This window comes from Panthera leo, chromosome B2, assembly GCF_018350215.1.
Source record: "Panthera leo isolate Ple1 chromosome B2, P.leo_Ple1_pat1.1, whole genome shotgun sequence".
Lineage (NCBI taxonomy): Eukaryota > Metazoa > Chordata > Mammalia > Carnivora > Felidae > Panthera > Panthera leo.
In genome coordinates this window covers 135,994,171-136,021,161 of record NC_056683.1, presented here as the reverse complement: position 1 = coordinate 136,021,161, position 26,991 = coordinate 135,994,171, and the positions used below count along the sequence as shown (strand labels likewise).

The following is a 26,991-nucleotide window of genomic DNA, read 5'->3' as shown; positions in this document are numbered from 1 at the left end:
TGTATTATTCAGTGAGAAAAGCTATTCACAGAATAATGTGTAGAGTATAATGCTACTTATATAACCAAAACATGTGTGCATGCGCGCGTGTGTGTGTGTGTGTGCGCACAATTTTTGGATGAAACTATTAATAGTGTTTACCTATCAAGAAAGGAAGAAGCACAGATTTGGGTATAGGACCAGAGGCAGGCCTTAACTTTCCGTCATGTACCACATTGTACTGTTTAACATTTAACATGTGTATTTCTAGGGGTTTTTTTAATAATAATAAAAGTGTTTTGAAAATTTCTAACCAAAACCTGGCATTAACAATCTTCATTCCTTTTCTGGTTCCACCACCCATCCAGGGGTTATTTCTCCCTACTTTGCAGCCCACAGACTAAGTAATAAACTTAACCACCAGAACCTTGTTGAGCAAGGGAAAACTACCACGCTTCTTTTATAAAGAATAGGAAAAGGGCTAAGTGGGAGCTGTGTTTTTTGATCTGCAGATACCCCAGCAAAGAACAGGTAGCAGACATCCAACCACAGACAGAGGCTCCGGTCTGTTTCTGCTCCTGTCACAAAGCCATCCTGAGAATCTGCGACTCTCCTCCTGCCCCAGCTGGGCCTGGCTCCCCTTGTTTTGCGCTGACCCAAACCTTTATCCCTGAGGGACCTAGGTCTCCTCTCCATATAGAGGGGGGAAGTCATCAGTAACCTTTCTCCTTTGCCAGGTAGGATACAAGGAGGCACACAGGGCATCCCGGGTTCTACCAATGCACGGTAATAGCCCCATTCCCCTTGGCAGGCAGGACTGACCCCAGCCAACTCTGTATCCCCCTCGTCTTGCCTTTAAACCCAGAGAGGCAAGGAGCCAGCTATAGCGCACTCCTCACGTCCAGTGTCCCATTTAAAAGGATTCCACCCTTGAGGGAGTTAATAGAACACAATGGGTTCTGTACTTCCAACTAGTTGGGTTCAATACTGGTTTTATTTCTTAAGTAGCCCCACTTTCCTCACCTATAAAATGCGAGCAATTGTAGAGCTGGCTTCCTAGAATTTTGTGGAAGATTAAATGAGATGATGCATATAAAACCCATAACGAAGAGCCTGGTGCAGGACGAGTACTCCCTAAACGTTAGTATCATTATTATTATAATGATACTAAATCTCTAGATTGGCAAAGCTCTAATTTGTAGGGACAGTGCCTGAACAACAATACCCTCAAATCAATCTGTAATAACCTATCATTTTCTTAGTAGCTAAATAATCCTTTTTTTACCCGGAACTAATTCTCTTCACATCATATAACTTGCTAGGTTACATTTATGCAGTCAAGTGTAAATCATCCAAAACAGTTCGTCATATCAAAAAAATTCACTCCAGTCAGCATAAGGCTAACTATCAGAGCTGGAAACTATTCTAGTGCTTGAAAAAGCAAGCAAAACTGTAAGAAAAATAGCCATGTATTTGAGCTCCTTAAAATACATTCAAACACCTTTTTAAGCAACCAAGAATTACAGTCTAACTGTCCAGGAATGCAGGGAAGTCATAACATGCCTCTTCGAGAAAAGCTAAACTACACTAAGAACTCACTTTCTAGGCTTTAAAGAGAATGTGGCTGTCTCTCCTGTCCAAGAAGATAAAGGACAAAAGCCTTCTGTAGCCAGAAGTAAGCCCCAAACTCTTAAGCCAATCTGTACTCTGATTTCTGATTCAAGGTACCTGAATTACCCTCCTTGCTTACAAATAAGAACAGGGAAGAGAGACTATATTTACTTAACAGAATATATTTCAAGAGGTGTTAAATTTGGTATAATTACCTTTTTGAAATCTACTCTCTTTTTACTGATTAATAATTTGGTGTCACTCCAAATTCCCATTTTGAAGTGGCAATTATAAAGGTTATTATGAAGTTGTTTTTTCTTCTCATTTAGTAAAAAATTCTAGGCTAGTTTGGAAGCAGAGCTTTGGAAAATGCTCTCTTTGGGAAGGCTTCCATAGAAAGAGATTATATTCTCCGGTGTCACTATCAAAGACACGGCAAGGTTTAAAACAGGCTATTTAGACTCACCCAACCATAAGATAAAGTCCATCCCAATAATCTATACATCCAGTGCGTTTTTACCTCTAATTCTATACAATGCAACTCAAACACTGTATTTGTTCTTTTTTAAGGATATTTTAAGGGAAGACTAGATAAAAATTTTCACAAAAAGAAGTATTGTAACAGAAAAAAAAATTCATTCAGTCAAGGAATTTTGAGTCTCCACTGTATGCAAGAAGACACATATAGATTTCCACCCCTTCCCATCCAAAAGTAGAACATTCCTATGAAACTTTTCCATAAGACTATATGGCATACAGAGTCTCTACTACTTTCCAAAAGTTTCCATTGAAGCCATATCGCTTTTACGAAAGATCTATATTAGTATCTGCTTTTGCTAACTGAAAATAATCTAAAGAGGATTTTCTCTTTTACAATAAAAGCTATTACTAATTAGGTCTTTCATAAAAGAGAAGTGGCCTAACAGGAACTTTTAGAAAACAAAGTACACTTGTGCTTGATATTTTAAGACACCTAAGGATGGATACACTGTTTGTGCTCTCCAAAGCTTGACATTCTTAAAATAAAGAAGCATAGGTGGGGTGCCTGGGTGGCTCAGTCGATTGAGCATCTGACTTCAGCTCAGGTCATGGTCTTACAGTTCATGAGTTCTAACCCCTCATCAGGCTCTGTGCTGACAGCTCAGAGCCTGGAGCCTGCTTCAGATTCTGTGTCTCCCTCTCTCTCTCTGCCCCTCCCCTGCTCATCCTCTTTCTCTGTCTCTCTCTCCCCACCCCCCTCTCAAAAATAAATAAACACTAAAAAAAAAATTTTTAAGAGCATAGGTAAGAGGTAGACATCCAAAGAGAAATTTTCAAATCTATGACTCTCTTTCTTTGGTTTTGAGGTGGAAATGTTAACTAATTTTCAGGTGCTGGCTATGAGAAAGAAATTTATGTTTAAGAAGTACGATAACAAGTGATTTAGAAGCAAAATAATGAAATGTTAAGGTATTTGCTCTGCTTAGCTTCAGATCAAAAGATATCCTAGGGGAAACTGACAGAGCCAGTTGGAGGTAATAATGATGATGACTCTTGGGGTGCCTAAGTGGTTCAGTTGGTTAAGTGTCCCACTCTTGATTTCAGCTCAGGTCATGATCTCACGGTTCGTGGATTCGAGCCCTGTGTAGGGCTCTGCGCTGACAGCGTGGAACCTGCTTGGGATTCTCTCTCCTCCTCTCTCTCTCTCTCTGCCCCTCCCCCCTCTCAAAATAAATCAACATTTTTAAAACATGATGGTGAGGACTCTTTACAGATTAAGCATAATCTCTAACCACTGCCTCCGTCCAGCAAGGTAGAAATCACTGTGTCATTTATCATCAAGGAGATGGAGGTTCGGAGACATCAGGTAAAAACCAGGGGTGTCTGGCTCGTGATGCTATCCTTTTCTCTGGAAAAGGTGTGTCCCTGACCAGAGATGAGCCAATCAGAGCCCTTCCACTCCCTATTATCTACTAACTGGAAAAGGGTCACAGGATGTGAGGCTTGGCAGCTGCCTCCAGCCCTGCTTCCCTCCTTAGGGAAAACGGAAGTTGGTGGAGGGCACAAAGCTGGCACACAGTGGAGCAGAGGCGAGGCTGGAGTCCTGACAGGCTCACGGTCACGGAGGTCTGGCTGTATCCCTGCCACAATTGCTGGTAACCAAAACGTATTCTTTGGTTATCAAAGAATATCAAATATTCTTCCACCAAAACGTATTCTTTGACCCCCACCCCCAAGCTGTTTGAATTTAATTTGGTCACTTAAAATGAGGAGATCTACCTAATGCATGAAATAATTTTGCTAAGACTTCATAGCTGATAAACCATAATAATGATGACTAATATTTTTACGGCAATTTATAATTGTACAGCAAAGTCTCATGTGATAATCATTTTTATTAGCTTTCCTTTATAAATTGTGACAAACTAGGACCCAGATTAAAAATGTGAAAATACACGGAGGTAAAGAATCGTCCTACTAGGGGCGTCTGGGTGGCTCAGTCAGTTGAGCATCTGACTCTTGATTTTGACTCAGGTTATGATCTCAAGGTCATGGGATGGAGCCCCACGTCAGGCTCTGCACTGAGCATTGAGCCTGCTTGGGATTCTCCCTCTCTCTCCCTCTGCCCCTCTCCCCTGCTCATGCTCTCTCTAAAATAAATAAAGTAAACTAAACTAAACTAAAATAAAATAAAATAAAACAGCCATGCTATTTTGTATGTCATGAAAGTCGAAAAACATAGGTGAAAGAAGGAAAAAGTAAGACTTAATGAAGAGCAAGCCCTATTTTTCTGACCCCTTCTGAATTTACTGCCATATCACCGGGTACAAAACAGCCCCACAGTGACTGCTCCTGTAGGATTTTCTTGGAAGAATGCTCCCACAGCCTGACTCACTCGCCTTTTTATAACAGTTCACTCCACTTAATTGGTAATGGAAACAAAGCAGATTTTGAAGAAAGGAACAAATCTGCACTAAGTCTTGCAGAAATAAATCAATCTCACCCGTTATTTCTTGGTAAATGATTCGGTCTTTAATTTCCATTCCTTTCGCTTTAAATATACTATTAAGTACTTAAACGACGGCATACCACCAACCATAAATCACAGCAATCCCTAATTCAGTTATAGTTTTAAGCAAAAGGGCGGTCCTAAATGGGACAGAGGCCAGGTGTGAGTGATCTTGTTTCTACTTAAAATACAGAGCTAAACTCCTTTGGGGGGGGAGGGGGGAGAGTGAAGCAATTGAAAGTAATATGTCAATTCACAGATAGGATACTAAAAACAAACAGGAATGGGTCAAGAAGCAGGGTGGAGGGCCAGGACCCATCTCAAATTCAACTCCCAGGCTTATTGCTCAGTCATCAAAATGCATCATTAAAAAAAAAAAAAACAAAAAACCTCAAGGGGCACCTGGGTGGCTCAGTTGGGTAAGCAGCTGACTTCGGCTCAGAGCATGATCTCGCGGTCTGTGAGTTCGAGGCCCGCATCAGGCTCTGTGCTGGCAGCTCAGAGCCTGGAGCCTGCCTCCAATTCTGTGTCTTCCCCTCTTTCTGCCCGCTCGCACTCTTTCTCTCTCTCTCAAAATAAATAAACATTGAAAAAAACCTTTTTTTTAATTCAAGCATCCTCGACCCACCATCTCAGTATTATCCCCCTCTTCTCCCTCAAAATCCAGTCTGTTGTGATCCATTGCCAGGTCTACTTCCGAATCGGCTGCTGCCTCTCCTCCAGCACAGCAGCCCCCCCCCGCCCCGGCCCCGAGAAGCAGGACCCCCATCAGCTGCCAGGCTGCACATCCCACACTCCTCTACTGCCCCCAGTCACATCCAACTTTCTTTACCTCTCACCTTGCCTATGTCATTGGTTCCTTGGCTCTGACCGCTTTCACCGTGCACCAGCAGACTATGCAAGAGAAAAGGGGGCTAATCTAATAGCAGCAGGAGTATTTTATTTTTTTTTTTATTTTTTTTTTTTTAAATTTTTTTTTTCAACGTTTTTATTTATTTTTGGGACAGAGAGAGACAGAGCATGAACGGGGGAGGGGCAGAGAGAGAGGGAGACACAGAATCGGAAGCAGGTTCCAGGTTCTGAGCCATCAGCCCAGAGCCCGACTCGGGGCTCGAACTCACGGACCGCGAGATCGTGACCTGGCTGAAGTCGGACGCTTAACCGACTGCGCCACCCAGGCGCCCCAAGGAGTATTTTAAAAGAGCTGCCTTCTCAAGGAGGTGAAAATGAAGAGCTTTAAAAGAGAATGGCCTCAAAAACTAAACTTAATTTGGATAAAGAAGCTCCAGCATTATGAGAGTCAAGTGAGAAAATTTAATATCTCTAAAAAAGAAAATCACTAAGACATTCTGGATATTGCTCAGAGTTAAGGCAACAAAATATTCTCTCTGCCCCGAGGCAAAAAGAAACAGCTTCTCCTCGGGGCATATTAGTGCAGAGAAGGCCCTCTACATTTGCACTACTGACCCTGAACTGGGGTAGCCAGGAGCGGATGCAAAGCTCAGAACTTCCTGGGACTTCAGATAATTTATCCCAAAAAACAGAGGGTCAGCTCCTTGTCACTGGGGAGTTTTCTATTGCAAAGTCTCCTTGAAGGTATAGAGTTATTATTATTTTTTTTTGTAACAAAGAAACAAAACAGAATCATTATAGTGATTAGTCCACCGCAAAGATAACAGGCTTTGAAAGCAAATTGCTTTGCTTTCAATTTTTCCAGCTACTTCAAGGTGACTCTCTTTTTTTTTAATTTTTTTTTAATGTTTATTTCTTTTTGAGACAGAGACAGAGCATGAGCAGGGAAGGGGCAGAAAGAGAAGGAGACACAGAATCCGAAGCAGGCTCCAGGCTCTGAGCTCTGAGCACAGAGCCGGACGCGGGGCTCGAACTCAAAAACCGCGAGATCGTGACCTGAGCCGAAGCCGGGTGTTTAACCGACTGAGCCAGCCAGGCTCCCCCGGGTGACTTTTTTTTAATCCAACTACTTTCAGAATAAAAAATATACAAAATTTCTAAATGAAGAAGTGGGAGCAGAATGAATTGGTAGGGTTCATTTCATCAGTTGTTCCCCATGCCACTGGCATGGAGTTAATGGCAAAGGGCAGACTATTAAGGTAAGGAGCAAGCGCTGTCCCCAGACTGATTTAACATATGTCGTCCATTCAAATGTGTGTGGGCTTTATGGCAAACAGACGATGCAAATGCATTGGAAAGCCCCACTCCTTGTGTGAAAGCTTGTCAAAATGCCTTTTCTCCATTAGGGAACGCTGAGGAACAGTATAACCACTGTCGTGTGCAAGTCTTCAAATTTATCCCCTTTCAAAGTGTTCCTTGTTCTTGAAAGGCCTTGGCAGTGCTCTTCTAATGCATACATAGTCTAGCGCCTTAAACACAAAGCTAAGATACCAAGGGATAAAAGCCACATTCCAACTCGAAACTTGATGAATTTCAATGGCTGTACTGCCACATTCAAATCAAAGGGGGAAAAACTCTTACTAATCCTAATTCTCTTGAATGACTACATTTTAAGACTTTGAGGACATCCTTTGGAAATACAAGGAAGCCTTTCAAAGGTAGTAGGACTTGAGAAATATGAAAAGGAAGTTAAGAGCCCCTACCCCTGGGCTCTTGCAATTGCCATTCCTCATTTCAGGAAGGTTTTTCTGTTACTGTGCAACTGCAATCAACAAGTGATCACGCCCACCCCCGCCCAGAGGCTGGGTCCTGCTCTCCGGGATGTATGGTTAGAGGACACAGTCACTGTTTGGCTGCATGACTCCAATATTTCATCCTTGCTGGTCAGGCCAGCTGCTGCAAAGACCTAGATCCCTGTTGTTATCATGGACACAAGTCCTTTCTTTCTCTTCCTCTGTCATAGCTTCTCAACAATCCAGAAGAAATGATATTTTGTTGACCTCGGCTACCTAATGTCCACCTGATGCAATTTCACTTGGGGTCATGAATGATAAAATGAAAGCTGCACTTCAGTGCAAACTTGTCCTCTTGCAAACAAAGAATAAAGACATATTGAAAATAAAGTATGAAGACTTGTAGGATACATAACGATCTCTCTCTACTAAGGAAATCAGTTCATCAATTGCAACATGGATTTTTTTTCTAAAGTTTATTTATTTTTGAGAGAGACAGAGACAGAACGCAAGTGGGTTGGGGCAGAGAGAGAGGGAGGCACAGAATCCGAAGGGGGCTCCAGGCTCTGAGATGTCAGCACAGAGCCCGACGTGGGGCTCGAACTCACGAACCGCGAGATTATGACCTGAGCCGAAGTCGGACGCTCAACCGCCTGAGCCACCCAGGCGCCCCGCAGCATGGATTTTTCACATAGTATTTTTATTAAGTAAAGAGGCTTATTGTAGAAAAAAATAGATAAGCAAAAAAAATAAATAAAATTTAGCTATAATCCTTTCACTCAGAGAGTCACAGTTAATATTCTATAGTACATATCTCCAAAGTTTGGACATACTTCTTTCTCTCTCTCTCTCTCTCTCTCTCTCTCTCTCTCTATATATATATATATATATATATATGTGAATATGCCTATTTATGTATGTACCTATGTGCGTATACATGTGTATGTATTCACACACAAAAAAAAGTGTTTACAAGAAACCTTTCGCTCAAGCTCTTTCTCTTGTCTTGTATTCAGAAAAAGTGGCCACCTAAGAAGTATTTTATGAGCAAAGAATGGTCCATAAGACTTTTAACAGTACTTGTATCTTTAGGAAAAGTGGATTCAAACTCAGGTATTGTGACTCTGATGGCCTTAATTGGTTCAGTAAGTAGATGTGAGAAAAAGAGCAAGAAAAAAGGAAGAGGGTCCCTCAGCCCCAAACCCAAGCCAGCATGCACTTTGCTCCTCCTGTCCTTCCCCTGGATTTACAAAACTTCAGGGAGGAACACTGGCAGAACAGGCAGCAGAATGGGAAAAAGCCCATTTTGGGGATCTAGGTTTATATACTTCTGTCATCTCATGTGTTCACACCAACTGCTAAGATAAATTACTGTAGAAAGGATGGAAGGAGGGGAAATGAAGTCTTTCAAACATCCTATACACAATTGATAAAAACTAACCAAACCATTTTCTTCCTTCTCCAAGGTCAGGTTTACTGCCATGCTTTTAAACATTGAAGGATGTATCTAAGTTTATCACCTACTAATGGTTCACATTATGGGAACGTTTATGTCAAATTCTTGAAAGCAAAAGTCTCTGGCCATTTTCATAGATATCTCATAAAGCTAAAACCACGAAAAATATCAAGAAAGTTGCAAACATAAAAATTATGAAGTCGGGGGCACCTGAGTGGCTCAGCTGGTTGAACATCTGACTATTGATTTCAGCTCAGGTCACGGTCCCAGAGTCGTGGGATCAAGCCCTGCTTCGGGCTCCACACTGAGCCTGGAGCCTGCTTAAGATTCTCTTTCTCTCCCTCTCTCTCTCTCTCTCTCTCTCTCTCTCAAAATAAATAAACTTAAAAAACAATTATGAAGTCTATGTTGAGCATCCTAAATACATCTTAGCTTGGGAAAAACTGTTTTCTTCCACATCAAATATCAAATGTATTTATCTCCAGAAGAGCTGCGTTATTATTACTACAGAGGAACATCTTTAGATATTTATTAACATCACTCATGTCAAACTTCAAAAATAAGCTGAAATAAAACATTACTCACATGCTGGAAATGAGTAAAGTATTATCAACTTCTAGACACAGCTAATAATAGGGATGCAGATATACACGTGGAATTATGTTTTTAAAACACATTACACATAGTGGGACGCCTGGGTGGCTCAGCTGGCTGAGCGTCCTACTTCAGCTCAGGTTCTTATCTCACGGTTCGCGGGTTTGAGCCTCACGTCAGGCTTTGTGCTCACGGCTGGGAGCCTGGAGCCTGCTTCAGATTCTGTGTGTGTGTCTCTCTCTGTCCCTCTCCTGCTCACACTCTGTCTCTCTCTCAAAAATAAACAAACATTTAAAAAAAAAAAAACATTTTTAATAGGTTACAAATAGCAAAACACCCATGCTCTTCTAAAACACTACGTAACACTCTACAGCATTGAAGGTACAAAAGGGAGAATCCAATCACAGCAAATCATGGCACGCTTACAACGAGGCAGAATTCCCTGCCTGGTCCTCAGGACTGATACCACTTTCTTCTTTTTATTTATTTATTTATTTATTTATTTATTTATTTATTTATTTTAACGTTTTTATTTATTTTTGAGAGAGAGTGAGCGTGCGCGCACACAAGTGGGGGAGGGGCAGAGAGAGACACACAGAATCAGACAAACGTTCCAGGCTCTGAGCTGTCAGCACAGAGCCCGACGCGGGGCTCAAACTCGTGAACTGTCAGATCATGACCCGAGCTGAAGTCGGTGGCTTAACCGACTGAGCCACTCAGGCGCCCTGGGACAGATACCACTTTAAACACCATCTCCTCCACAACGTCTTCGAGTTTGCTCCAGAGCAGGGTCTGCTCCCTCCTCTCAACTCATAACATTATCTTCCGAAATACTCTTCTGTCCCTGTATCCTATTTTGAGACGTCTCTGGCAGTGCAGAGTTGAGCTCTTCTGTGGTGTAATATATGTTTCACAACCTTTCCCTTTGTGTACAAGCTGAATCCTTCCCAGGATTTCAGGGTCTCTGGCTTAAATGTTTTTGCACTTGTGAGGAACGCGAGCAGGGAGGTCTGTGGGTGCGTACACGTGTGCTGGGAAGAGTACGGGAAGGAAAAACAAGGACTGAGTCAAGTAAAAGAGAGACCACCGTCCTTAGAAGGTCAGGCGGTGAAAAGGGAAGAGAAAGACATGTGCCAGAAACCACGGGTGAAGACACACCAATCCCACGAGGGTCTGGTGAAGCCATATTGCAAATTAACTTAATAAACACAGAAAAAATATATAAATAAATAAACACAGAAGCCAGTGCAAGGGATTGTGCACGGGGTAGAGGGCAGACAGGGCTGCTCTGCAGTGGGAAGGCGTACTTGGAGTGACTGGCATCTTAGCAATCAAAACCAAAACCAAACCAAACAAAACGAGGCACCTGGGGGCTCAACAGGTTCAGCGTCTGACTCCTGATTTCAGCTCAAGTCATGATCTGCCGGTTCATGAGGTCAAGTCCTGCGTCAGGCTCTCTCCCTCCCTCTCTCTGCCCCTCCCCAGCTCATAAGCACACATACTCTCAAAATAAATAAACACAAACTTAAAAAAAAATAAAAATAAAAGAGAAGACCATTGTTATGGTGACAATAAGGTACCACCATGGCCCTGGTTAATACAAGTGGCAAATGCACTTTTACATAATTTTCAAGTGAATCCCCTTATTAGTAACTTGAACATGTCAAAGGAACAAAACAATCATGAATTTCTATTATCTTACAAACCGTAATTTATTTTCTCTGGTGTATAAGGAAAACATTGTGCACTTAATGAGATACACTAAAGTGGTGTAGCCATTCTTCCAGGGCATTGTGTTTAGATTTCAATTACCAAAAAATTCATATTTATAAATGTAATCTAGCCACCCATTCACTCCATATTTCCTAATACGTGACACATGATTCTGAAACTGCCAAATGAATCAGATAAAAATGATGCTCATTTGGATAAAATTTTAAATCTGTATACTCTTTCTCAAAGAAAACAGAATACTACCTATTGTAGAGAGACATTATAGTTAATAATTAATAACAATTGAATTATTTTCCTCTTGTTTTAATTTTTTAATTTATTTTTGATAAAGAGAGACAGAGTGTGAGCATGGAGGGGCAGAGACAGAGATGGAAACGCAGAATCGGAAGCAGGCTGCAGGCTCTGACCTATCAGCACAGAGCCTAATGCGGGGCTCGAACTGGTGAACCAAGAGATAATGACCTGAGCTGAAGTCAGCCGCTTAACCGACTGAGCCACCCAGGCTCCCCGACAATTAAATTGTTTTCTTCTTTGATCCTTTATGTCTTAGCAACTGAAGACGTGAAATCTCTTTCTACCAGCGAAAGGAAGATGAAAATGTGGGGAGAAATAAGAGGTATATTTTCCCCACTCTATTCTCTCTCAAGGAAAGCAGTTCTTCCCTTCAAAAATATCAAATCTGCTCCATAATTTGCACATGAGCAGAGAATTAACATAACAGCAAGAAAAAGTTTTACCAAGTAAATGATAGATTCATGGAATAGATTCTTCTTGAATGTTATTTTTCCGTCAAAAGGCAGGCTATACGTTAAAAAAATGTTTAAAAAAAAAAAAAAAAAAAAAAAAGGCAGGCTATAGTATAACCTGTATATACAGACCTGAAATAGTAAAGTAGAATATATTGTTCAGAAATGAGCAGCCTACACTCAAAGTATACTTTTCTCTGAGCATCAGGAAAACAGGCCATGCTCTTTAAAAGGATAGAGCATTTTAAAGGTATTGACAGCAGCTTTCTATGAAGGAAAGAAATTCGGGCAGGATTGGGCCATGGGCCACCATTGGTAGGTTTTATAAGAACAATATGAGCACATAATTTTGAGGGGTAGTTGTTGCCCTCTGAAAATGTGCCAATTAAAGGCTATGTATAATTTTGCGTGAAATTATTGCCACTCATAAGTAAGGCTTTCTACTGGCATTGTTGATATGCTTAACCACTATATACGGGCACAAAGTCTACCACTTTAATGGAAATCGTCGATGCCATCACCAGGACAGAACCACTTAGTAGGGAAATTGGAAATTTAATTTCAATCAGATGAACAAAAAATGAAGAGGAACGCTTGAAGCGGTAACATAAAAAACACCAGCGATTAAAAACATTTGGAACCTTTGCTTACCCTTCAAAGGCATTTGTTGCCATGGTTTTTAAAGACCTCTGAAAGCTTCAGCTGTGTCCACAAGAGCTGCCAAGAAATAGGGGCTCTATACTGATTGTATTTGTCAAATGCTTTTTGTCTTAATTATCTCCAAGGTAAAGATTACTGGGCCAAAGGGAAAAAAAAGGACGAGCCACTATCATTTCACAGGTAAAAAAGACTATGATTTTGCTCTTCTGAGCCCTTCCTCCAATGCATGCGTGCGGGTGAGAACACACATCTAATTTCATACGATGGCAATCAAGACTAGCAAGTACCTAAAAGTGGTAATGAGAATGACATTCTTACATGGAAAGAAGTTCTGGGGTTTGAATCTCGGGGCGGGGCCTTTCTTTTCGTCTGATGAGAACCAGGAGCCAAACATTTAGCAAATTTACCAATACCTGGGGGTCAGGCCTTTCTTTCATAAAGTTTCATTAAAATGTTTTCATTTGAAAATTACATAATACTCGTATGTGTACACGGTGAAATTCTTCTGCCCTTCAGCCTCACGTGACTACAACACAGAGAGTAAAAATGAGAAGTGGAAATAATGGAAGGATTAGGCAAGCTCTGGGTTAGAAAGGATGTCTGTGGACTCCCACAGTATAAATAATTGGGGGGAAAAAACCTGCTTTTTATTTGAAAATCATAAAAATGCTTATATTTGTTCCTGCCGTCTACTATTTGTACAGCTTAATGTGATGGAGCCAGCATGTTCTTTTTTAAATTGTAAGCTCCTGGAGAGCAGCATTTGGCCCTCTTGGGCTAATTTGTGATTTTCCTCTTTAGAAGGGCCTCAAACATACACTTTTAATAATAAGAGTGTTTCTTTCAAGGTTTTGGTAAGATGCAGGGAACTCATAATACATTATTATGAGAATCAAGAGGAAGTTTCTGGAGTTACTTCTCCATTATTAATAATGGGCAGCCCTCAGGAAGCAGTTAAACCATTCTTTTCACTAAGTTTCTTTAAAATTAATTGAGGAAATTGATTCAAATCCCCACCCCTGGATCGTCTGCAGAGTGCTGATTCACTTTCTGCATCTGCTGGGTAATTCTGCCTGGACACCCAGCTATCATGTCAAATTCAGTATGTCTGGAATTGAACTCACCCCAACCCCTCTCTAATTGGCCTTTCTCTTGCTCTTCTCAGCTCAGGTGGTGACACCATTATTCTTCCTCTGTGTCTGATACTTTTTAACCCCCTCCTCTCCCAGACATCCCATGCTGAATCATCTTAAAGCAATGTAGATTCTTTCATTATAATATCTTTCAGTCTACTTCTTTTTTGCCCCATTTCACAAATTCCCAAAAGACAAGATTTTTAGCCTTTCTAAGCTATTGGAATACCAGCCAACGTAGTCATCATGTTTCCACTTTCTCCCTCTGCGGTCTTCTCCTATATGCCTCTGGCAGGTTAATCCTAATTAAAATGTGTTTTGTCCTATCTTTCTTATTATTGAAAAAAAAACGCAATGGTTTTGTGTTACCTAAAGCCCACACACTGATTCTAACCTCGTTTCATACTTTTGTTTATTCACTGAATGGCTCCTATAAAACAAAGACTTGGGGAGCCTGGGTGGCTCAGTTGGTTGAGATTCTGACTCTTGATTTCAGCTCAGGTCACGATCCCAGGGTCATGGGATTGAGCCCCATGTTGGGCTCCATACTAAGCATGGAGCCTTCGTAAGATCTTTCTCTCGTGCACATGCTAAAATAATAATAATAATAATAATAATAATAATAATAATAATAAAGATTAAGCCTTGATCTGGGCCTTACCTGTGAGATGCTCACATTCCGTAACAGAAAGACACATCTACACAAATACTCACAGTCCCAGACAATGGGAACAAGGTAACACAGAAGGCCACAGGGGAGAACTTCTGCATTAACCGCAGAAAAGGTTTGATCACAGTAACTTTTGACTAGAATAGAAAGAAACTTTACTGTTAAGTTTGGAAAGAAATTCCCAGCAAAGAAATGGAATGCTCATATTTGAGTAACAACAAGTCAAAAGTAGAAACAGTGATTTGGAAATTCTTGAATGGTTGCCTAAGGATTATTCTATGGGCCAGGAAAGTCATTAAAGCATTCTTTATATACAAGGTATTGACATGATTAGTGATTTTCTCTAAGAACATTAGTAGAAGGGCAGTGTGCACAATGGCTTGGAAGAAGGAAAAACAAATGAACCCAATGGTTTAGGTGAAGGAGAAGGCAAAAGGAAAAATCAAATGACTGCAGTGATCCTGGAGAAAGTTAGCGGGAATTGGATGAAGTTAGGGGGAATGAGAGACGTGGTCTCAACAGACTACACAACAGTTCGGCTGGGAAACCTCAGGGGCGGTGCTGCACAGTGAGCAGGCAAAGACACTGACTGCAAGGGCTGAAGTATGGGTACCTGAGGGTACAATCGGGAAACAGACACAAACAGCAGTCCTGGGGAGGAGTGGCTGGTGTCCAATGATGACACTTGAGGAGTCGCTACATGAAGCAAGGTGGAGGCAGGAGCTAGCTGTGGGAGATATTTGCATAGTTGTGGCACTTAGGGGCTTAAATATTGTTTCCCTAGGGCTTCCGTAACAAAACACAAGTGAGTACCTTAAAACAACATGAAGTATTGTCCCGCAGTTCTGGAGGCTAAAAATCTGAAGTCAAGTTGTCAGCGAGGTAACATGAAGTGGTAGCATAGCTAATGGTGTACCGATAGACTTGGGATTCCACTGCACACACTCTCTGAATGTTGTGGATAACACCACTGCCTTGCCTCTTCGTAGCTTCTGGCTTTTGCCAGCAATCTTTGGTGTTCTTCGGCATGTAGACACATCACTCCAATCTCTCTCTCCATCGGCTCATGGCATCCTCCTCCCTGTCTCTGTATCCAAACGTCCCTCTTCTTCTTATAAGGGCACTAGTCCTATTCAATTAAGGGCCAATATGACTTCAACTAATTATATCTGCAAAGACCTTATTTCCTAATAACGTCACATCCTCAGGCACTGGGGGCTAGAACTTCAACATGGCTTTTGGGGGAGCACAACTAAACCCATAGCAGATATGCCTGCGACCATCTAGGAAACTGGGTGGAGAAAAAAAAGGATGGGAAAATGAAAGGAAAACAGATTACAGATGCTGGGGAGTGCCTACTTCCAAAAAGCTGTAAAGGAGGGATGCCTGGGTGGCTCAGTCGGTTGAGCATTTGACTCTTGGTTTTGGCTCAGGTCACATCTCACAGGTTTGTGGGACGGAGCCTCACGCGGGGCTCTCTGCTGACAATGCAAAGCCTGCTTGGGATTCTCTCTCCCCCCACCCTCTGCCCCTTCCCACTGTTCTCTCTCCCTCTCCAAACAAACAAATAAACAAACATTTTTTAAAAGGCCGAAGAGAAAACAAAAAGAGGTAGAAAGAGAACAGTAAGACCCTGTTCTCTCAAGACTTATTTACTCAGTTTCCACTGAGCTTTTCTTGGCTTATGCTACTTCACATTTCTGGAATTATTTTCCAGACTTCTTGTTGTCTATGAAAATCCTTCATTTCTTTTTAGACATATATTGAATACACCATTTGCATTAATGCTTCTCTTACTGGCCACACCGAATGAAATTTCCTCCTTCTCTGACGTCCTATAGCAGTCTTTATCTACCATTCTTTTGACCTCTTGTCACAGTCTATTTTTTTTATTTTTTAAAATGTTTATTTATTTTTGAAGGAGAGAGACAGAGCATGAGCTAGGGAGGGGCAGAGAGAGACAGAGGGAGACACAGAATCCAAAGTGGGCTCCAGGCTCTGAGCTGTCAGCACAGAGCCCGATGTGGGGCTCGAACTCATAAGCAGTGAGATCATGACCTGAGCTGAAGTCAGACGCCCAACCGACGGAGCCATCCAGGTGCCCCTTGTCATAGTCTATTTAACAGAGATGTGCCCAACACTACCAGAGGCACTGGTACAACAGCAACTCACAGGGCAGACCAGATCTGAAACCAGCTTTCACTGAGCTTACTTACATTCAAGTTTGGGTGGGAACATGGGGAAGCAGCACCTGGTACAGACAATCATCAACCAAATGTATAAATAAAAGAACTTCATTAAGGGTTTAAGGCCCTTAAAGTAAAAATAAGGGTAATGGAGTAAACATTAAAAAAAAAAAAAACTAGGGGCAAACATTTGTAGGGTTACTTTGGCTAAGGTAATCAGGGAAGATTTCTCGGAGAAAGCGATCTTGGGCAGAGATCCAAATGACAAGAAAGCAACAGAGTAAAGGTCCAGATGTTGCACGCAAAGGGGAAAACATGCTGAGGTCCTGAGGAAGGAACACGGTTGGTGTGCTGGAGGAAGAGAAAGAAGGCCACTGTGGCTGGACTGCAGTGAATGGGGAGGAGGGGGGCGGAAATAAGCAGGACTAAGGGAGTGAAGAGTATTTTAAGCCATAGAAGGGAATCTGGACTTCAAGAGCAGTGAGTTTTAAGACCACATGACCTGATTAATATATTTAAAAGATTTCACCTGCTGTTACATGGAAACTAGATGGTAGAGGGGCAAGTGTGAAATATGAAGATCAAAGATTTAGTATTTTTGTGTGCATATACTGCCAGACCTCAACTTTGAGCCATATCTCTGAAAGGATTCCAGAGATAAAATAGTTACATAATGAGAGAGCAGCCTCCATTTATCCCCCATCCTCTGGACTTTTCCCAGGCATGGGTACATATGTCAAGCCGGAAGGTAGCCAGAAATAGGAAACTAAACATAAAAACTAATACAGCGTGGGTGAACAAGGGTGAGTCCCTAGGCATGAAAGAACTAAGTTCTCTTTTAATACAGCTCTACAAAGTAGATGGACCCAACTAAGTGGACTGAAGGTCTTCAGAAAGTCTCTGCTTATCCTCAGCTGCTGTTGAAGGAGCTATCCAGGGTGCTGGAATGTCTCACCACCCCCTCCCAACCTCCCCCACCCCCCGCCCCCACCAGTGCTTTCTAAGGCCTGATAGATAAAGCTTCTCAGTTATCCTTGTTGGACCCAAGACCCCACTGTCTTGAACCACAACCAGACTCCACCCTGGTATCACCCTGATGTCCTTAGGATCTTAGCTCACCTTTAATCCAACACCTGCCTGGACCATGTCTGTTTGATCTAATGGTCATCATCTTCTATATACACATTAGCGAGATAACATGAAGTGGTAGCATAGCTAATGGTGTACAGATAGACTTGGGATTCCACTGTACCTCATGACCATTTGAAATGATAGTGTCAGGGAAGAAGTGAGTTCAGGGGAGTCCTTTTTCCTCAAAACAATACTCAAAAGTAGTACCTGGCTGTTGAACCAATCATCACATCTGCTTATATAACTCATCCAAAGTCTCTGCTTACAATACATCTTAAGAAACACTGATTCTCCACCTGCAATGATTAACAAGTTCCATATAATACTCCATTTACCCCTTCCTTAAATAGTGTCTTTGACTTTTCTTTAAAAAAAAAAAAAAAAAGCAGTATGTTTAACTGAAGGCCATTACTCAATTTCTTGAGTAATCAAGTTTATACACTAAGTAGTGGATGAAAATTTGTATGCTTTCAAATCAAACACTTTACCTCTTCAACGAAAACACTTAGAGCACTAGAGCAATCTGATGGATACTCATTTCTAGCTCTTTTCTTAAGTAACAAGAAAAACAGGGACAGCTACAGCATCTTCAGAAGTTTCTACCTGCATGTCAGACCCTTCACTGTCCTTAAATAGGTTTGAGGGGCAGTGTGACTTATAAAGAGCCAAAGAAGTTCAGTAAAACTTTTTAGTTGCAAGTCATCAAGACTATCATGAGAAAATGGGACAAGAAATCACTAAACGTGCTCTTGTATTCCCTCTTATATGAACAAACAAATCAAATACATAGAAATGCTACTCAAGTAAAAAGGAAATAAACTACTTGGTTTCTACATAACCTAAGAATATATACATGGTTCAAGAACGTCTTTGTTTAATCTAAGGGTCAATTTTATTAATAACTATTCACAGAACTCCCCAAACTCCATTTCACCTCCTGGTCTTTGCTCATATGCTCATTCCTGTAAGTGAACACCCATCCCATCTTTCTTCATTTTGCTCACTTGCCTCATCCTCCAGACATAATTTTAAATCAAGAAACATCCTCAGAGCCTGACTCACACCCACCAGCACTGAGACAAGTTTGGACTCTTGTAACACCCTGCACTCACCCTCATCTTGGCGCTTTTCACACTGTAATTTGGTTGCCAATTTATTTGTCCAACACTCCCATTACTTTCTAAGGTCTATGAGAATAAGGACCATGTCTTTCCTATAATGGTGTCTCCAGGGCCTTGTACAGTGTTGTGCTTAGTAAAGGTAATCAACAAATAAATGAATAAATAAATTTAATCATTTTAAGGTCCTCCCTATCTCTAAAAGTCAATATCTCTGCTTCAAATCTATGCTTCTTCCAGAATATTGAAGTGGATTCAATATTCATCTCACTTAATAGAACTCATTTAAGTGATTTCATACCATGAAGTTTTTGAAGCCAGGTAGAAATTGTACTTTATACAATTTATACATAGTACAATTTTATATAGTATAATTTATATTACAATGAAATCCTACTATTTAGTCTGTGTCTACAAGATGTAAGTGAGACATGTATTTTAACCATCAAAAAGCAAGCAGAATTTTTTTTAATATTTGAACTTAAGATAAAGCCATACCAATAAAACATTTATTTTTATTAGCTCACATTTCCTTCACTACTTTTTTACAAGTGTATCTTCCTCTTTTCTGTGTTTTTTGTTCTGATGCCTTAATGCTTACAGACAATACTAACTTTGATGTGAACTTATATAGTTCACTTTTCAAAGCGGAACAAAAGGATGAAAATAATTTGTGAGAATGTTGCTATTATTCCTTGAAGAAAGGTCATTTCTATCTTTAATCTTAATAATTTGATTTTTATAACTAAAACGTCTCTTTTCTTATATTCGTCTATTATTTTCCTTATCTTTATCATATAATAGCACTTTACCTATACTGACTTACTTTAATCATATCATAAAACAAGTACCTTTGCCTCCCCAAATAAATTTCCCAAATAAACTCCAAATCTTGTAGGATTATGGATTATGTTTTACACATATTTTGATTTCCCTCAGAACAACTAGCACAGGTACAAAGTAAGTTTTTAGTAAACATGAATAGTCAAAACTTCAGACTTAGAAACAATCTATTCCCTTTCCATACATTAAATCAAGGGTCAGCAAATTATGGCTCACAGGTCATTTCTGGTCAGTTCTGGTCTGTTTTTGTATACAAAGTTTTATTGGTGCACACCTATTTATTTATATATTGTCTATGGCCCCTTACAGGCCACAATGTCAGAGTTGAGTAGCTGCAACAAAGTCTATATGCAAAGCCTAAAATAGTTACTCTCTGACCTTTTACAAAAAAAAAAATTTACTGAACGCTGCTCTAAATCGTTTTTACAGATGAGAGAACTCAGTTTCAGATAAGTGACTTGTCCAAATTTGTAGTTGAACCTGTTCACTAAACCTACCCCTGTCAGATGATTTGTCAACACCAAATTAAATGTTTGATGAAAATAATGCTAGTTTAGAATTTACAAAAGCAAATAAACATTAATATCACAATTGAAGATGACTGTCGAAAGACCTTTATGGGCTTATGCTAACCAAAACCAAAACAGAAATAACATTTTTCTAAATTAAGATAGTATCGCTGGGGCGCCAGGGTGGCTAGGTCAGTTGGGCATCCTACTTTAGCTCGGGTCACAATCTTGCAGTCTGTGAGTTCGAGCCCCGCATTGGGCTGTGCTGACAGCACGGAGCCTGGAGCCTGCTTCTGATCCTCTCTCTCTCTCTCTCTCTCAAAAATAAACATTAAAATTTCTAAAAATATAGTATCAGTTGGTAAAATTAAATAATCTATGTTGCTTGAACACATAGATATAGGTATACGTGTGTGTGTGTGTGTGTGTGTGTATTTATTTATAGATATCTTTGTGTGGATACATATATATATATGTAATATATATATATATAAACAAAAATTCACTATCAGAGAATATCATTAATTTTATTAAGAAATCCAACAAAAAAAGTCCAAGTACTACAGAAGACTTCTAAAAGATGTTGAAAATAATAACTGTCAAAAAACTGCTTTTCAAATGGACCAAGACAAAGTTAATTCAGCTAACCTAAACTCCTATCAGATTGCTATTCCTGTCAGACAAAGGAAATTTAGCATAGATATTTTCAGTAGTAAAAATGAATGGTATTCCCCCCAGGGCATACTCTAAAATACAATAATATAGACACTCTCGGAGTAGAAATAAATTGTAGCTGGCAGTATAAAGGAGAAGCTGTACTTGATAAACCATATACAAGAAAAGGATCAAGCAGACAGGTGAATGAAATGTAACAAGTAAATACTTAATAACTGCTTATACACATAATATGCCCCCCTACTACAAGTCACAGCTATTGTGTCTTCTCATTTTAGCAAAAGGTCATTTCATCCACTGAGACAACAAAGAGATGGAAGAAAAGCGAGAGAAGAACAAGTTAAATTAGAACTGGTCCGGAGCAAAGATCAGAACAGAAGACATGTCTGGACACAGCCAAGGCGGCAAGGTAATCATGTACAGACAATTAACATTACACAGTATCCTATAAGCTTAGTTGCCTACAACACACGAATATCCACCTGCCCTTCCCTCATCAGGGCACAAACATATCAATACCCAGCTACTGGAGTCCTCTTCCCGTAGGGTTGCTCAAGACTGCTTGGATCTTGCCAAATGGAGGAAGCGTAATTACTCAGCCACCACTGTCCCGGTCTTTGTCAACTCTTTCTCCTGAGAACTTTTTTTTCACTATCTTTCTACCAGAGATACTGGTGGACCTACTAGGTATTAGCGTTCTTCGACAAATGGCTGCTCTTATGCCTTCCTTCTTCAGTGGCTTCCCCCCTTAGGATTAAAAGTGGAATAGGTCGCTTTTAACACACTATTACCTTGAATACTTCTCTTGAAGAAGGCCTTACAGCCCTCACAGGACCATACTCCATAATGGTAGCCTGAGGCATAGTCATTGCATACTGCACAGTAGCGGGTCTCCTTGGCAGACTCCATGGCCATGCTTCCCTTATCACCAGTACTGGCCAATCTCTCTCTGCCACTCTGGCGCCGATTATCTGAATTTGGCCTGGAAAAAAAAAATAGGAAAAAATAAAAAACAGTGAATCTATTAACATTAGCAAAGCAAAACATGTACCCTCTTCCAAAGAATAAGAGGCTTGGGGGATGCAGAAGATCCACTTTATTCTGACATTTTGAAATAATGAATCATAATGTAAGCTAATCTTTCATTACCTCTTGCCAGCTGTTGCAGCAAAAGGTGTTTGCCTATTACATTAACCTTGACGGGAAATTGTTTATTGCAAACTTGCTTAAAAAATGGACTGCCTACACCAGAATATATTATCTAGAAAATGACAAAATGAAATTAAGTGGTTTCTAATAGATTTATTCATTTTTTTCAGGGATTCAAAATTAATGCAGAACCATTAGAGACCAATGCTCATTCTAATTCTAGACACACTAAGAAGCCTTAGGAAATAGAGACAAAGTATAAAGCAGCTGGGGCATTTGAAACTCGAATGAACTGACGAACAACTCTGAACATGTATAGAAAGATAGCAATTCACATTTTCATGTCATTGTTACCATGTAACCCTTGCTATCAATTTTTACAACTTGACTCTAATTTAAGGATGCCATTCGATATTCAATACTCCTTTTTAAGAATGTGTAGAATAAGGGGCGCCTGGGTGGCTCAGTAGGTTTAACATCTGACTTCGGCTCAGGTCATGATCTCATGCTTCATGGGTTTGAGCCCCACATCCAGCTCTATGCTGACAGCTCAGAGCCTGGAGCCTGCTTCAGATTCTGTGTCTCCCTCTCTCTCTGCCCTTCCCCCACTCACACTCTGTCTCTGTCTCTCAACAATAAATAAAACATTTTTTAAAAAAAAGAATATGTAGAATGAGAAGAGCAGAAGAACACAGACAATTACTCCAACCTATAAAAATTTCATAGAGGAAACATAACCTCAGAAAGAAATGTGAGAATGGACAGTCAGTTCTGGAAGAACCAAGGAAACGGAGAAGTAAAAAGTTTTAAAGAAGTAGAAAGCTTTCAGAAGGTAGATGGATTAATAGTGCCAAATGGGGCAGAGAAATCCAATAAAGCAAGGACTGATGAAATGAAGTGAGAGTCGACAAAGAGGAACCTCAGCAAGGAGTTTGAGAGGAAGAGTACAGCACGAGCCAAAAGCCAGTGGTAGAAACGTGAATGGAGTATGAGGAAATCAAAATGAGAGAAGGCCATTCCTTTGAAACTCTGGATGAGAGTGAGCAGAGACAGAGATGGGGTGATCACTGAAGAATATAGGGATTAGGAGGATTTTTATTGGCCAACAGGGCGGAGAAGTAGGGGGAATCCATACTTCCGTGTCTCTCAAAGACGTGTAGAAGCCAAAGGACTTTGAACACCAGAGCCTGGGAGGAAAAGAGACTGAATCTACTAGGAAGAAAATGAAAAAGCTCGAAAAAAGATAGGTGGGTAACTGCGAACTGGGGGAGATAAAAAAAGGCCCCGTGGGCACAGAGGGGAGGGACCCCCTTCTGCGGAGAGACAAAGGGAAGAGAAAGAGCAGGTAGGGAAGTGCAGGACCGTAGCTGGACAGGAGAAAGACCTCGGATTGAGACTGAGAGGCATCTGATTCTAACTGCGGGGCTTTCTCTGGACTGGGGCGGGCTCCCTATTCGCACATCTGGGGAGGAGGGGCGCCAGCCCTGGGCACCGTGGTAGGTCAGGGCTCAGTCCTCAGCGGGAGAAAGTGGTTCCCTCCCTGAAGGGCTGCGCGATAGCACAGAACCTGCCTTTGTCCGCCACCCTGCGCGCAAGTGGCTGGGCCGAGGGCTCAGTCTGCAGGAGGAAAAGGCGGCCGTTTTCCTGGAGTGCCGTGGGAAAAGACAAAGCCTGGTGCGTCTGCCACCCGGGGGGCTCCCGGGGAGGGCAGCGGCTCAGTCCACAGTAGGAGAAGGCAGTCCTCCCTGAAGCGTGGGGAGCACAGACAAAACCGGCCGAGACCACATATCAGGCACGGAGAGGTGCTTCCCCAGCGCCAGAGCGCGCGGAGCGGGACTTTGAATCCTAGCCAAGCGCAGGGTCAGGGGAGTTGGCGGAGCAAGGAAGAACCGCCCCGTCTGCGCCCGCCGAGTGAGGACGACTCAAACTGAGTCCACCGGGTGGGCTCCGTGGAGAAGACACTGAGGGATCACCATCCCCCGCCCCCAACCAAGGCAGGGCCTCAGGGATCACTCCCCCGCCCATAGTGGAGGTGGGTCCACATTACGCCAAACCACGCCCCCTTGTGCTGGGTAACTGCGTAGCCACCAGATCGGAACAGACCTTGCAGACAGCTACTCCCCACAAGTGATGCAGTTGCCTGGATTAACTCTAGGTCAACTCTATATAAATATATTCTACTCCCCCTTTCTCCTCCTTATCTCTTCCCTCCCCTAGGCTGGTTACTCTGGTTATTGGTCTCTCTAAACAGACATATTTAATCCATTGTCTTGATACATGCTCTACACCTCCTTCTTTACACTCCTTTCTGTCTGGAATAATCAAGCCATAGAGTTTCTCTGCCTGGGTAACTTTATCTTCGTTTCATTTTCCCCGCCTCCATCTTTATTTCCCTTTCTCTCTCTCTGGATTAAGGCTTTTAGTCTCTCTGCCTAAATCAATGTTTATTTTTTCTACCCCCCTCCATGCATTTCTCTCCTTGTATGTGCTCATTCATCAGCACTGCCTCCACCCTCTTTACTTGTAGTTGGTGTTTTTGGGTTTTTCATTTCTAGTCTTTAGTTTTTTGTTTGTGTTTATTTGTTTGTGTTATTCGTGTGTTTGCGTGTTTTTGTCTCCTGTTTGTCTGTTTTCCTTTACGGGGCTACTCCAAGGAACAAATCAAAGCACCCCTGGTGGAGGGTCCAAAATATCACTATGAGTAGGATAATAAAATAACCAAAGTCACAACAACAGAGAGCAAGTAACGATCTCTGAAAACACACCTCCTGAAGGGCCAGGCTCTGGACAGTGTATGACCCTCTTTCAATATAGCAGTGCTCACAGGTGCAGAGCCCACAAACTTTTAAAACGCATAAGGGACAGAAAACTAGACAAAATGACGAAACAGAAGAATTCTCCTCAAAAGAAATTCCAGGAAGTAGTGACAGCTAGCGAATTGATCAAAACCGATTTCAGCAACATAACAGAAGAAGAATTTAGAATAATAGTCATAAAATTAATCGCCGGGCTTGAAAAAAGCACAGAGGATAGCAGAGAATCTATTGCTACAGAGGTCAAGGGACTAAAAAATAGTCTTGATGAATTTAAAAATGCTATAAATGAGGTGCAAAATAGATGGAGGTGGCCACTGCACAGATTGAAGAGACAGAGGAGAGAATAGGTGAATTAGAAGATAAAATTATGGAGAAAAAGGAAGGTGAGAAAAAGATTTAAAAAATCCAGGAGTACGAGGGGAGAATTAGAGAACTAAGTGATGGAATCAAACAGAACAATATCTGTATCATAGGAATTCCAGAAGAAGAAGAGAGAGAGAAAGGGGCTGAAGGTGTACTTGAACAAATCATAGCTGAGAACTTCTCTAATCTGGGGAAGGAAACAGGCATTGAAATCCAAGAGGCACAGAGAACTCCCTTTAGACATAACTTGAATCGATCTTCTGCATGACATATCATAGTAAAACTGGCAGAATGCAAGGATAAAGAGAGAATTCTGAAAGCAGCTAAAAATAAATGGGCCTTAACGTACAAAGGTAGACACATAAGGGTAGTAGCAGACCTATCTACTGAAACTTGGCAGGCCAGAAAGGAATGGCAGGAAATCTTCAATGTGATAAACAGAAAAAATATGCAGCCAAGAATCCTTTACCTAAAAGTCCGTCATTCAGAATAGAAGGAGAGATAAAGGTTTTCCCAAACAAACAAAAACTGAAGGAATTCATCATCACTAAACCACCCCTACAAGAGATTCTAAGGGGCACTCTGTGACTAAAATGTTACAAGGACCACAAAGGACCAGAGACACCACTACAAGCATGAAAACTACAGTTATCACAATGACTCTAAACACATATCTTTCAATAATAACACTGAATGTAAATTGACTACATGCTCCAATCAAAAGCCATAGGGTATCAGAATGGATAAAAAAAAAAAAAAAAAAAAAACAAGACCCATCTATTTGCTGTCTATAAGAGACTCATTTCAGACCTGAGGACACCTTCAGATTGAAAGTGAGGGGATGGAGAACTGTCTATCACGCTATTGGAAGTCAAAAGAAAGCTGGAGTAGCCATACTTATATCAGACAAACTAGACTTTAAATTAAAGGCTGTAACAAGAGGTGAAGAAGGGCATTATATAATAATTACAGGATCTATCCATCAGGAAGAGCTAACAATTATAAATATCTATGCATCAAATTCGGAAGCCCCCAAAATATGTAAAACAATTCATCACAAACATAAGCAACCTTATTGACAAGAATGTGGTAATTGCAAGAGACTTTAATACTCCACTTACAATAATGGATAGAACATCTAGACAGAGAATAAATAAAGAAACAAGGGCCCTGAATGATATATTGGGTCAGATGGACTTCACAGATATATTTAGAACTCTGCATCCCAAAGCAACAGAATATAATTTCTTCTCGAGTGCACACGGAACACTCTGCAAGATAGATCACATACTTGGTCACAAACAGCCCTTCATAAGTATAAAAGAATTGAGATCATACCATGCACACTTTCAGACCACAATGCTATGAAACTTGAAATCAACCACAGGAAAGAGTCTGGAAAACCTCCAAAAGCATGGAGGTTAAAGAACACCCTACTAAAGAATGAATCGGCCAACCAGGCAATTAGAGAAGAAATTTAAAAAATAAATGGAAGCAAATGAAAATGAAAATACAACAATTCAAATGCTTTGGGATACAGCGAAGGCAGTCCTGAGAGAAAAATATATTGCGATCCAGGCCTATCTCAAGAAACAAGAAAAATCCCAAATACAAAATCTAACAGCACACCTAAAGGAAACAGAAGCAGAACAGCAAAGATACCCCAAACCCAGCAGAAGAAGAGAAATAATAAAGATCAGAGAAGAAATAAATAATATAGAATCTAAAAAAAAACAGTAGAGAAGATCAATGAAACCAAGAGTTGGTTTTTTGAAAAAATAAACAAAATTGATAACCCTCTAGCCAGGCTTCTCAAAAAGAAAAGGGAGATGACCCAAACAGGTAAAATGATGAATGAAAATGGAATTATTACAACCAATCCCTCAGAAATACAAGCAATTATCAGGGAATACTATGAAAAATTATATGCCAACAAACTGGACAACCTGGAAGAAATGGAGAAATTCCTAAGCACCCACACACT

General features: G+C 40.9%; 1 protein-coding gene across 1 annotated transcript in view; it reads right to left on the bottom strand.

The window, feature by feature from the left end:
• The window catches only part of ESR1 (estrogen receptor 1), a 440,842-nt gene that overhangs the window by 210,807 nt on the left and 203,044 nt on the right, over positions 1-26,991 (bottom strand). The window contains exon 5 of the mRNA XM_042940090.1: positions 21,471-21,661. Coding sequence (XP_042796024.1) covers positions 21,471-21,661 — 191 coding nt within the window. The remainder of the gene's footprint in view (positions 1-21,470; positions 21,662-26,991) is intronic.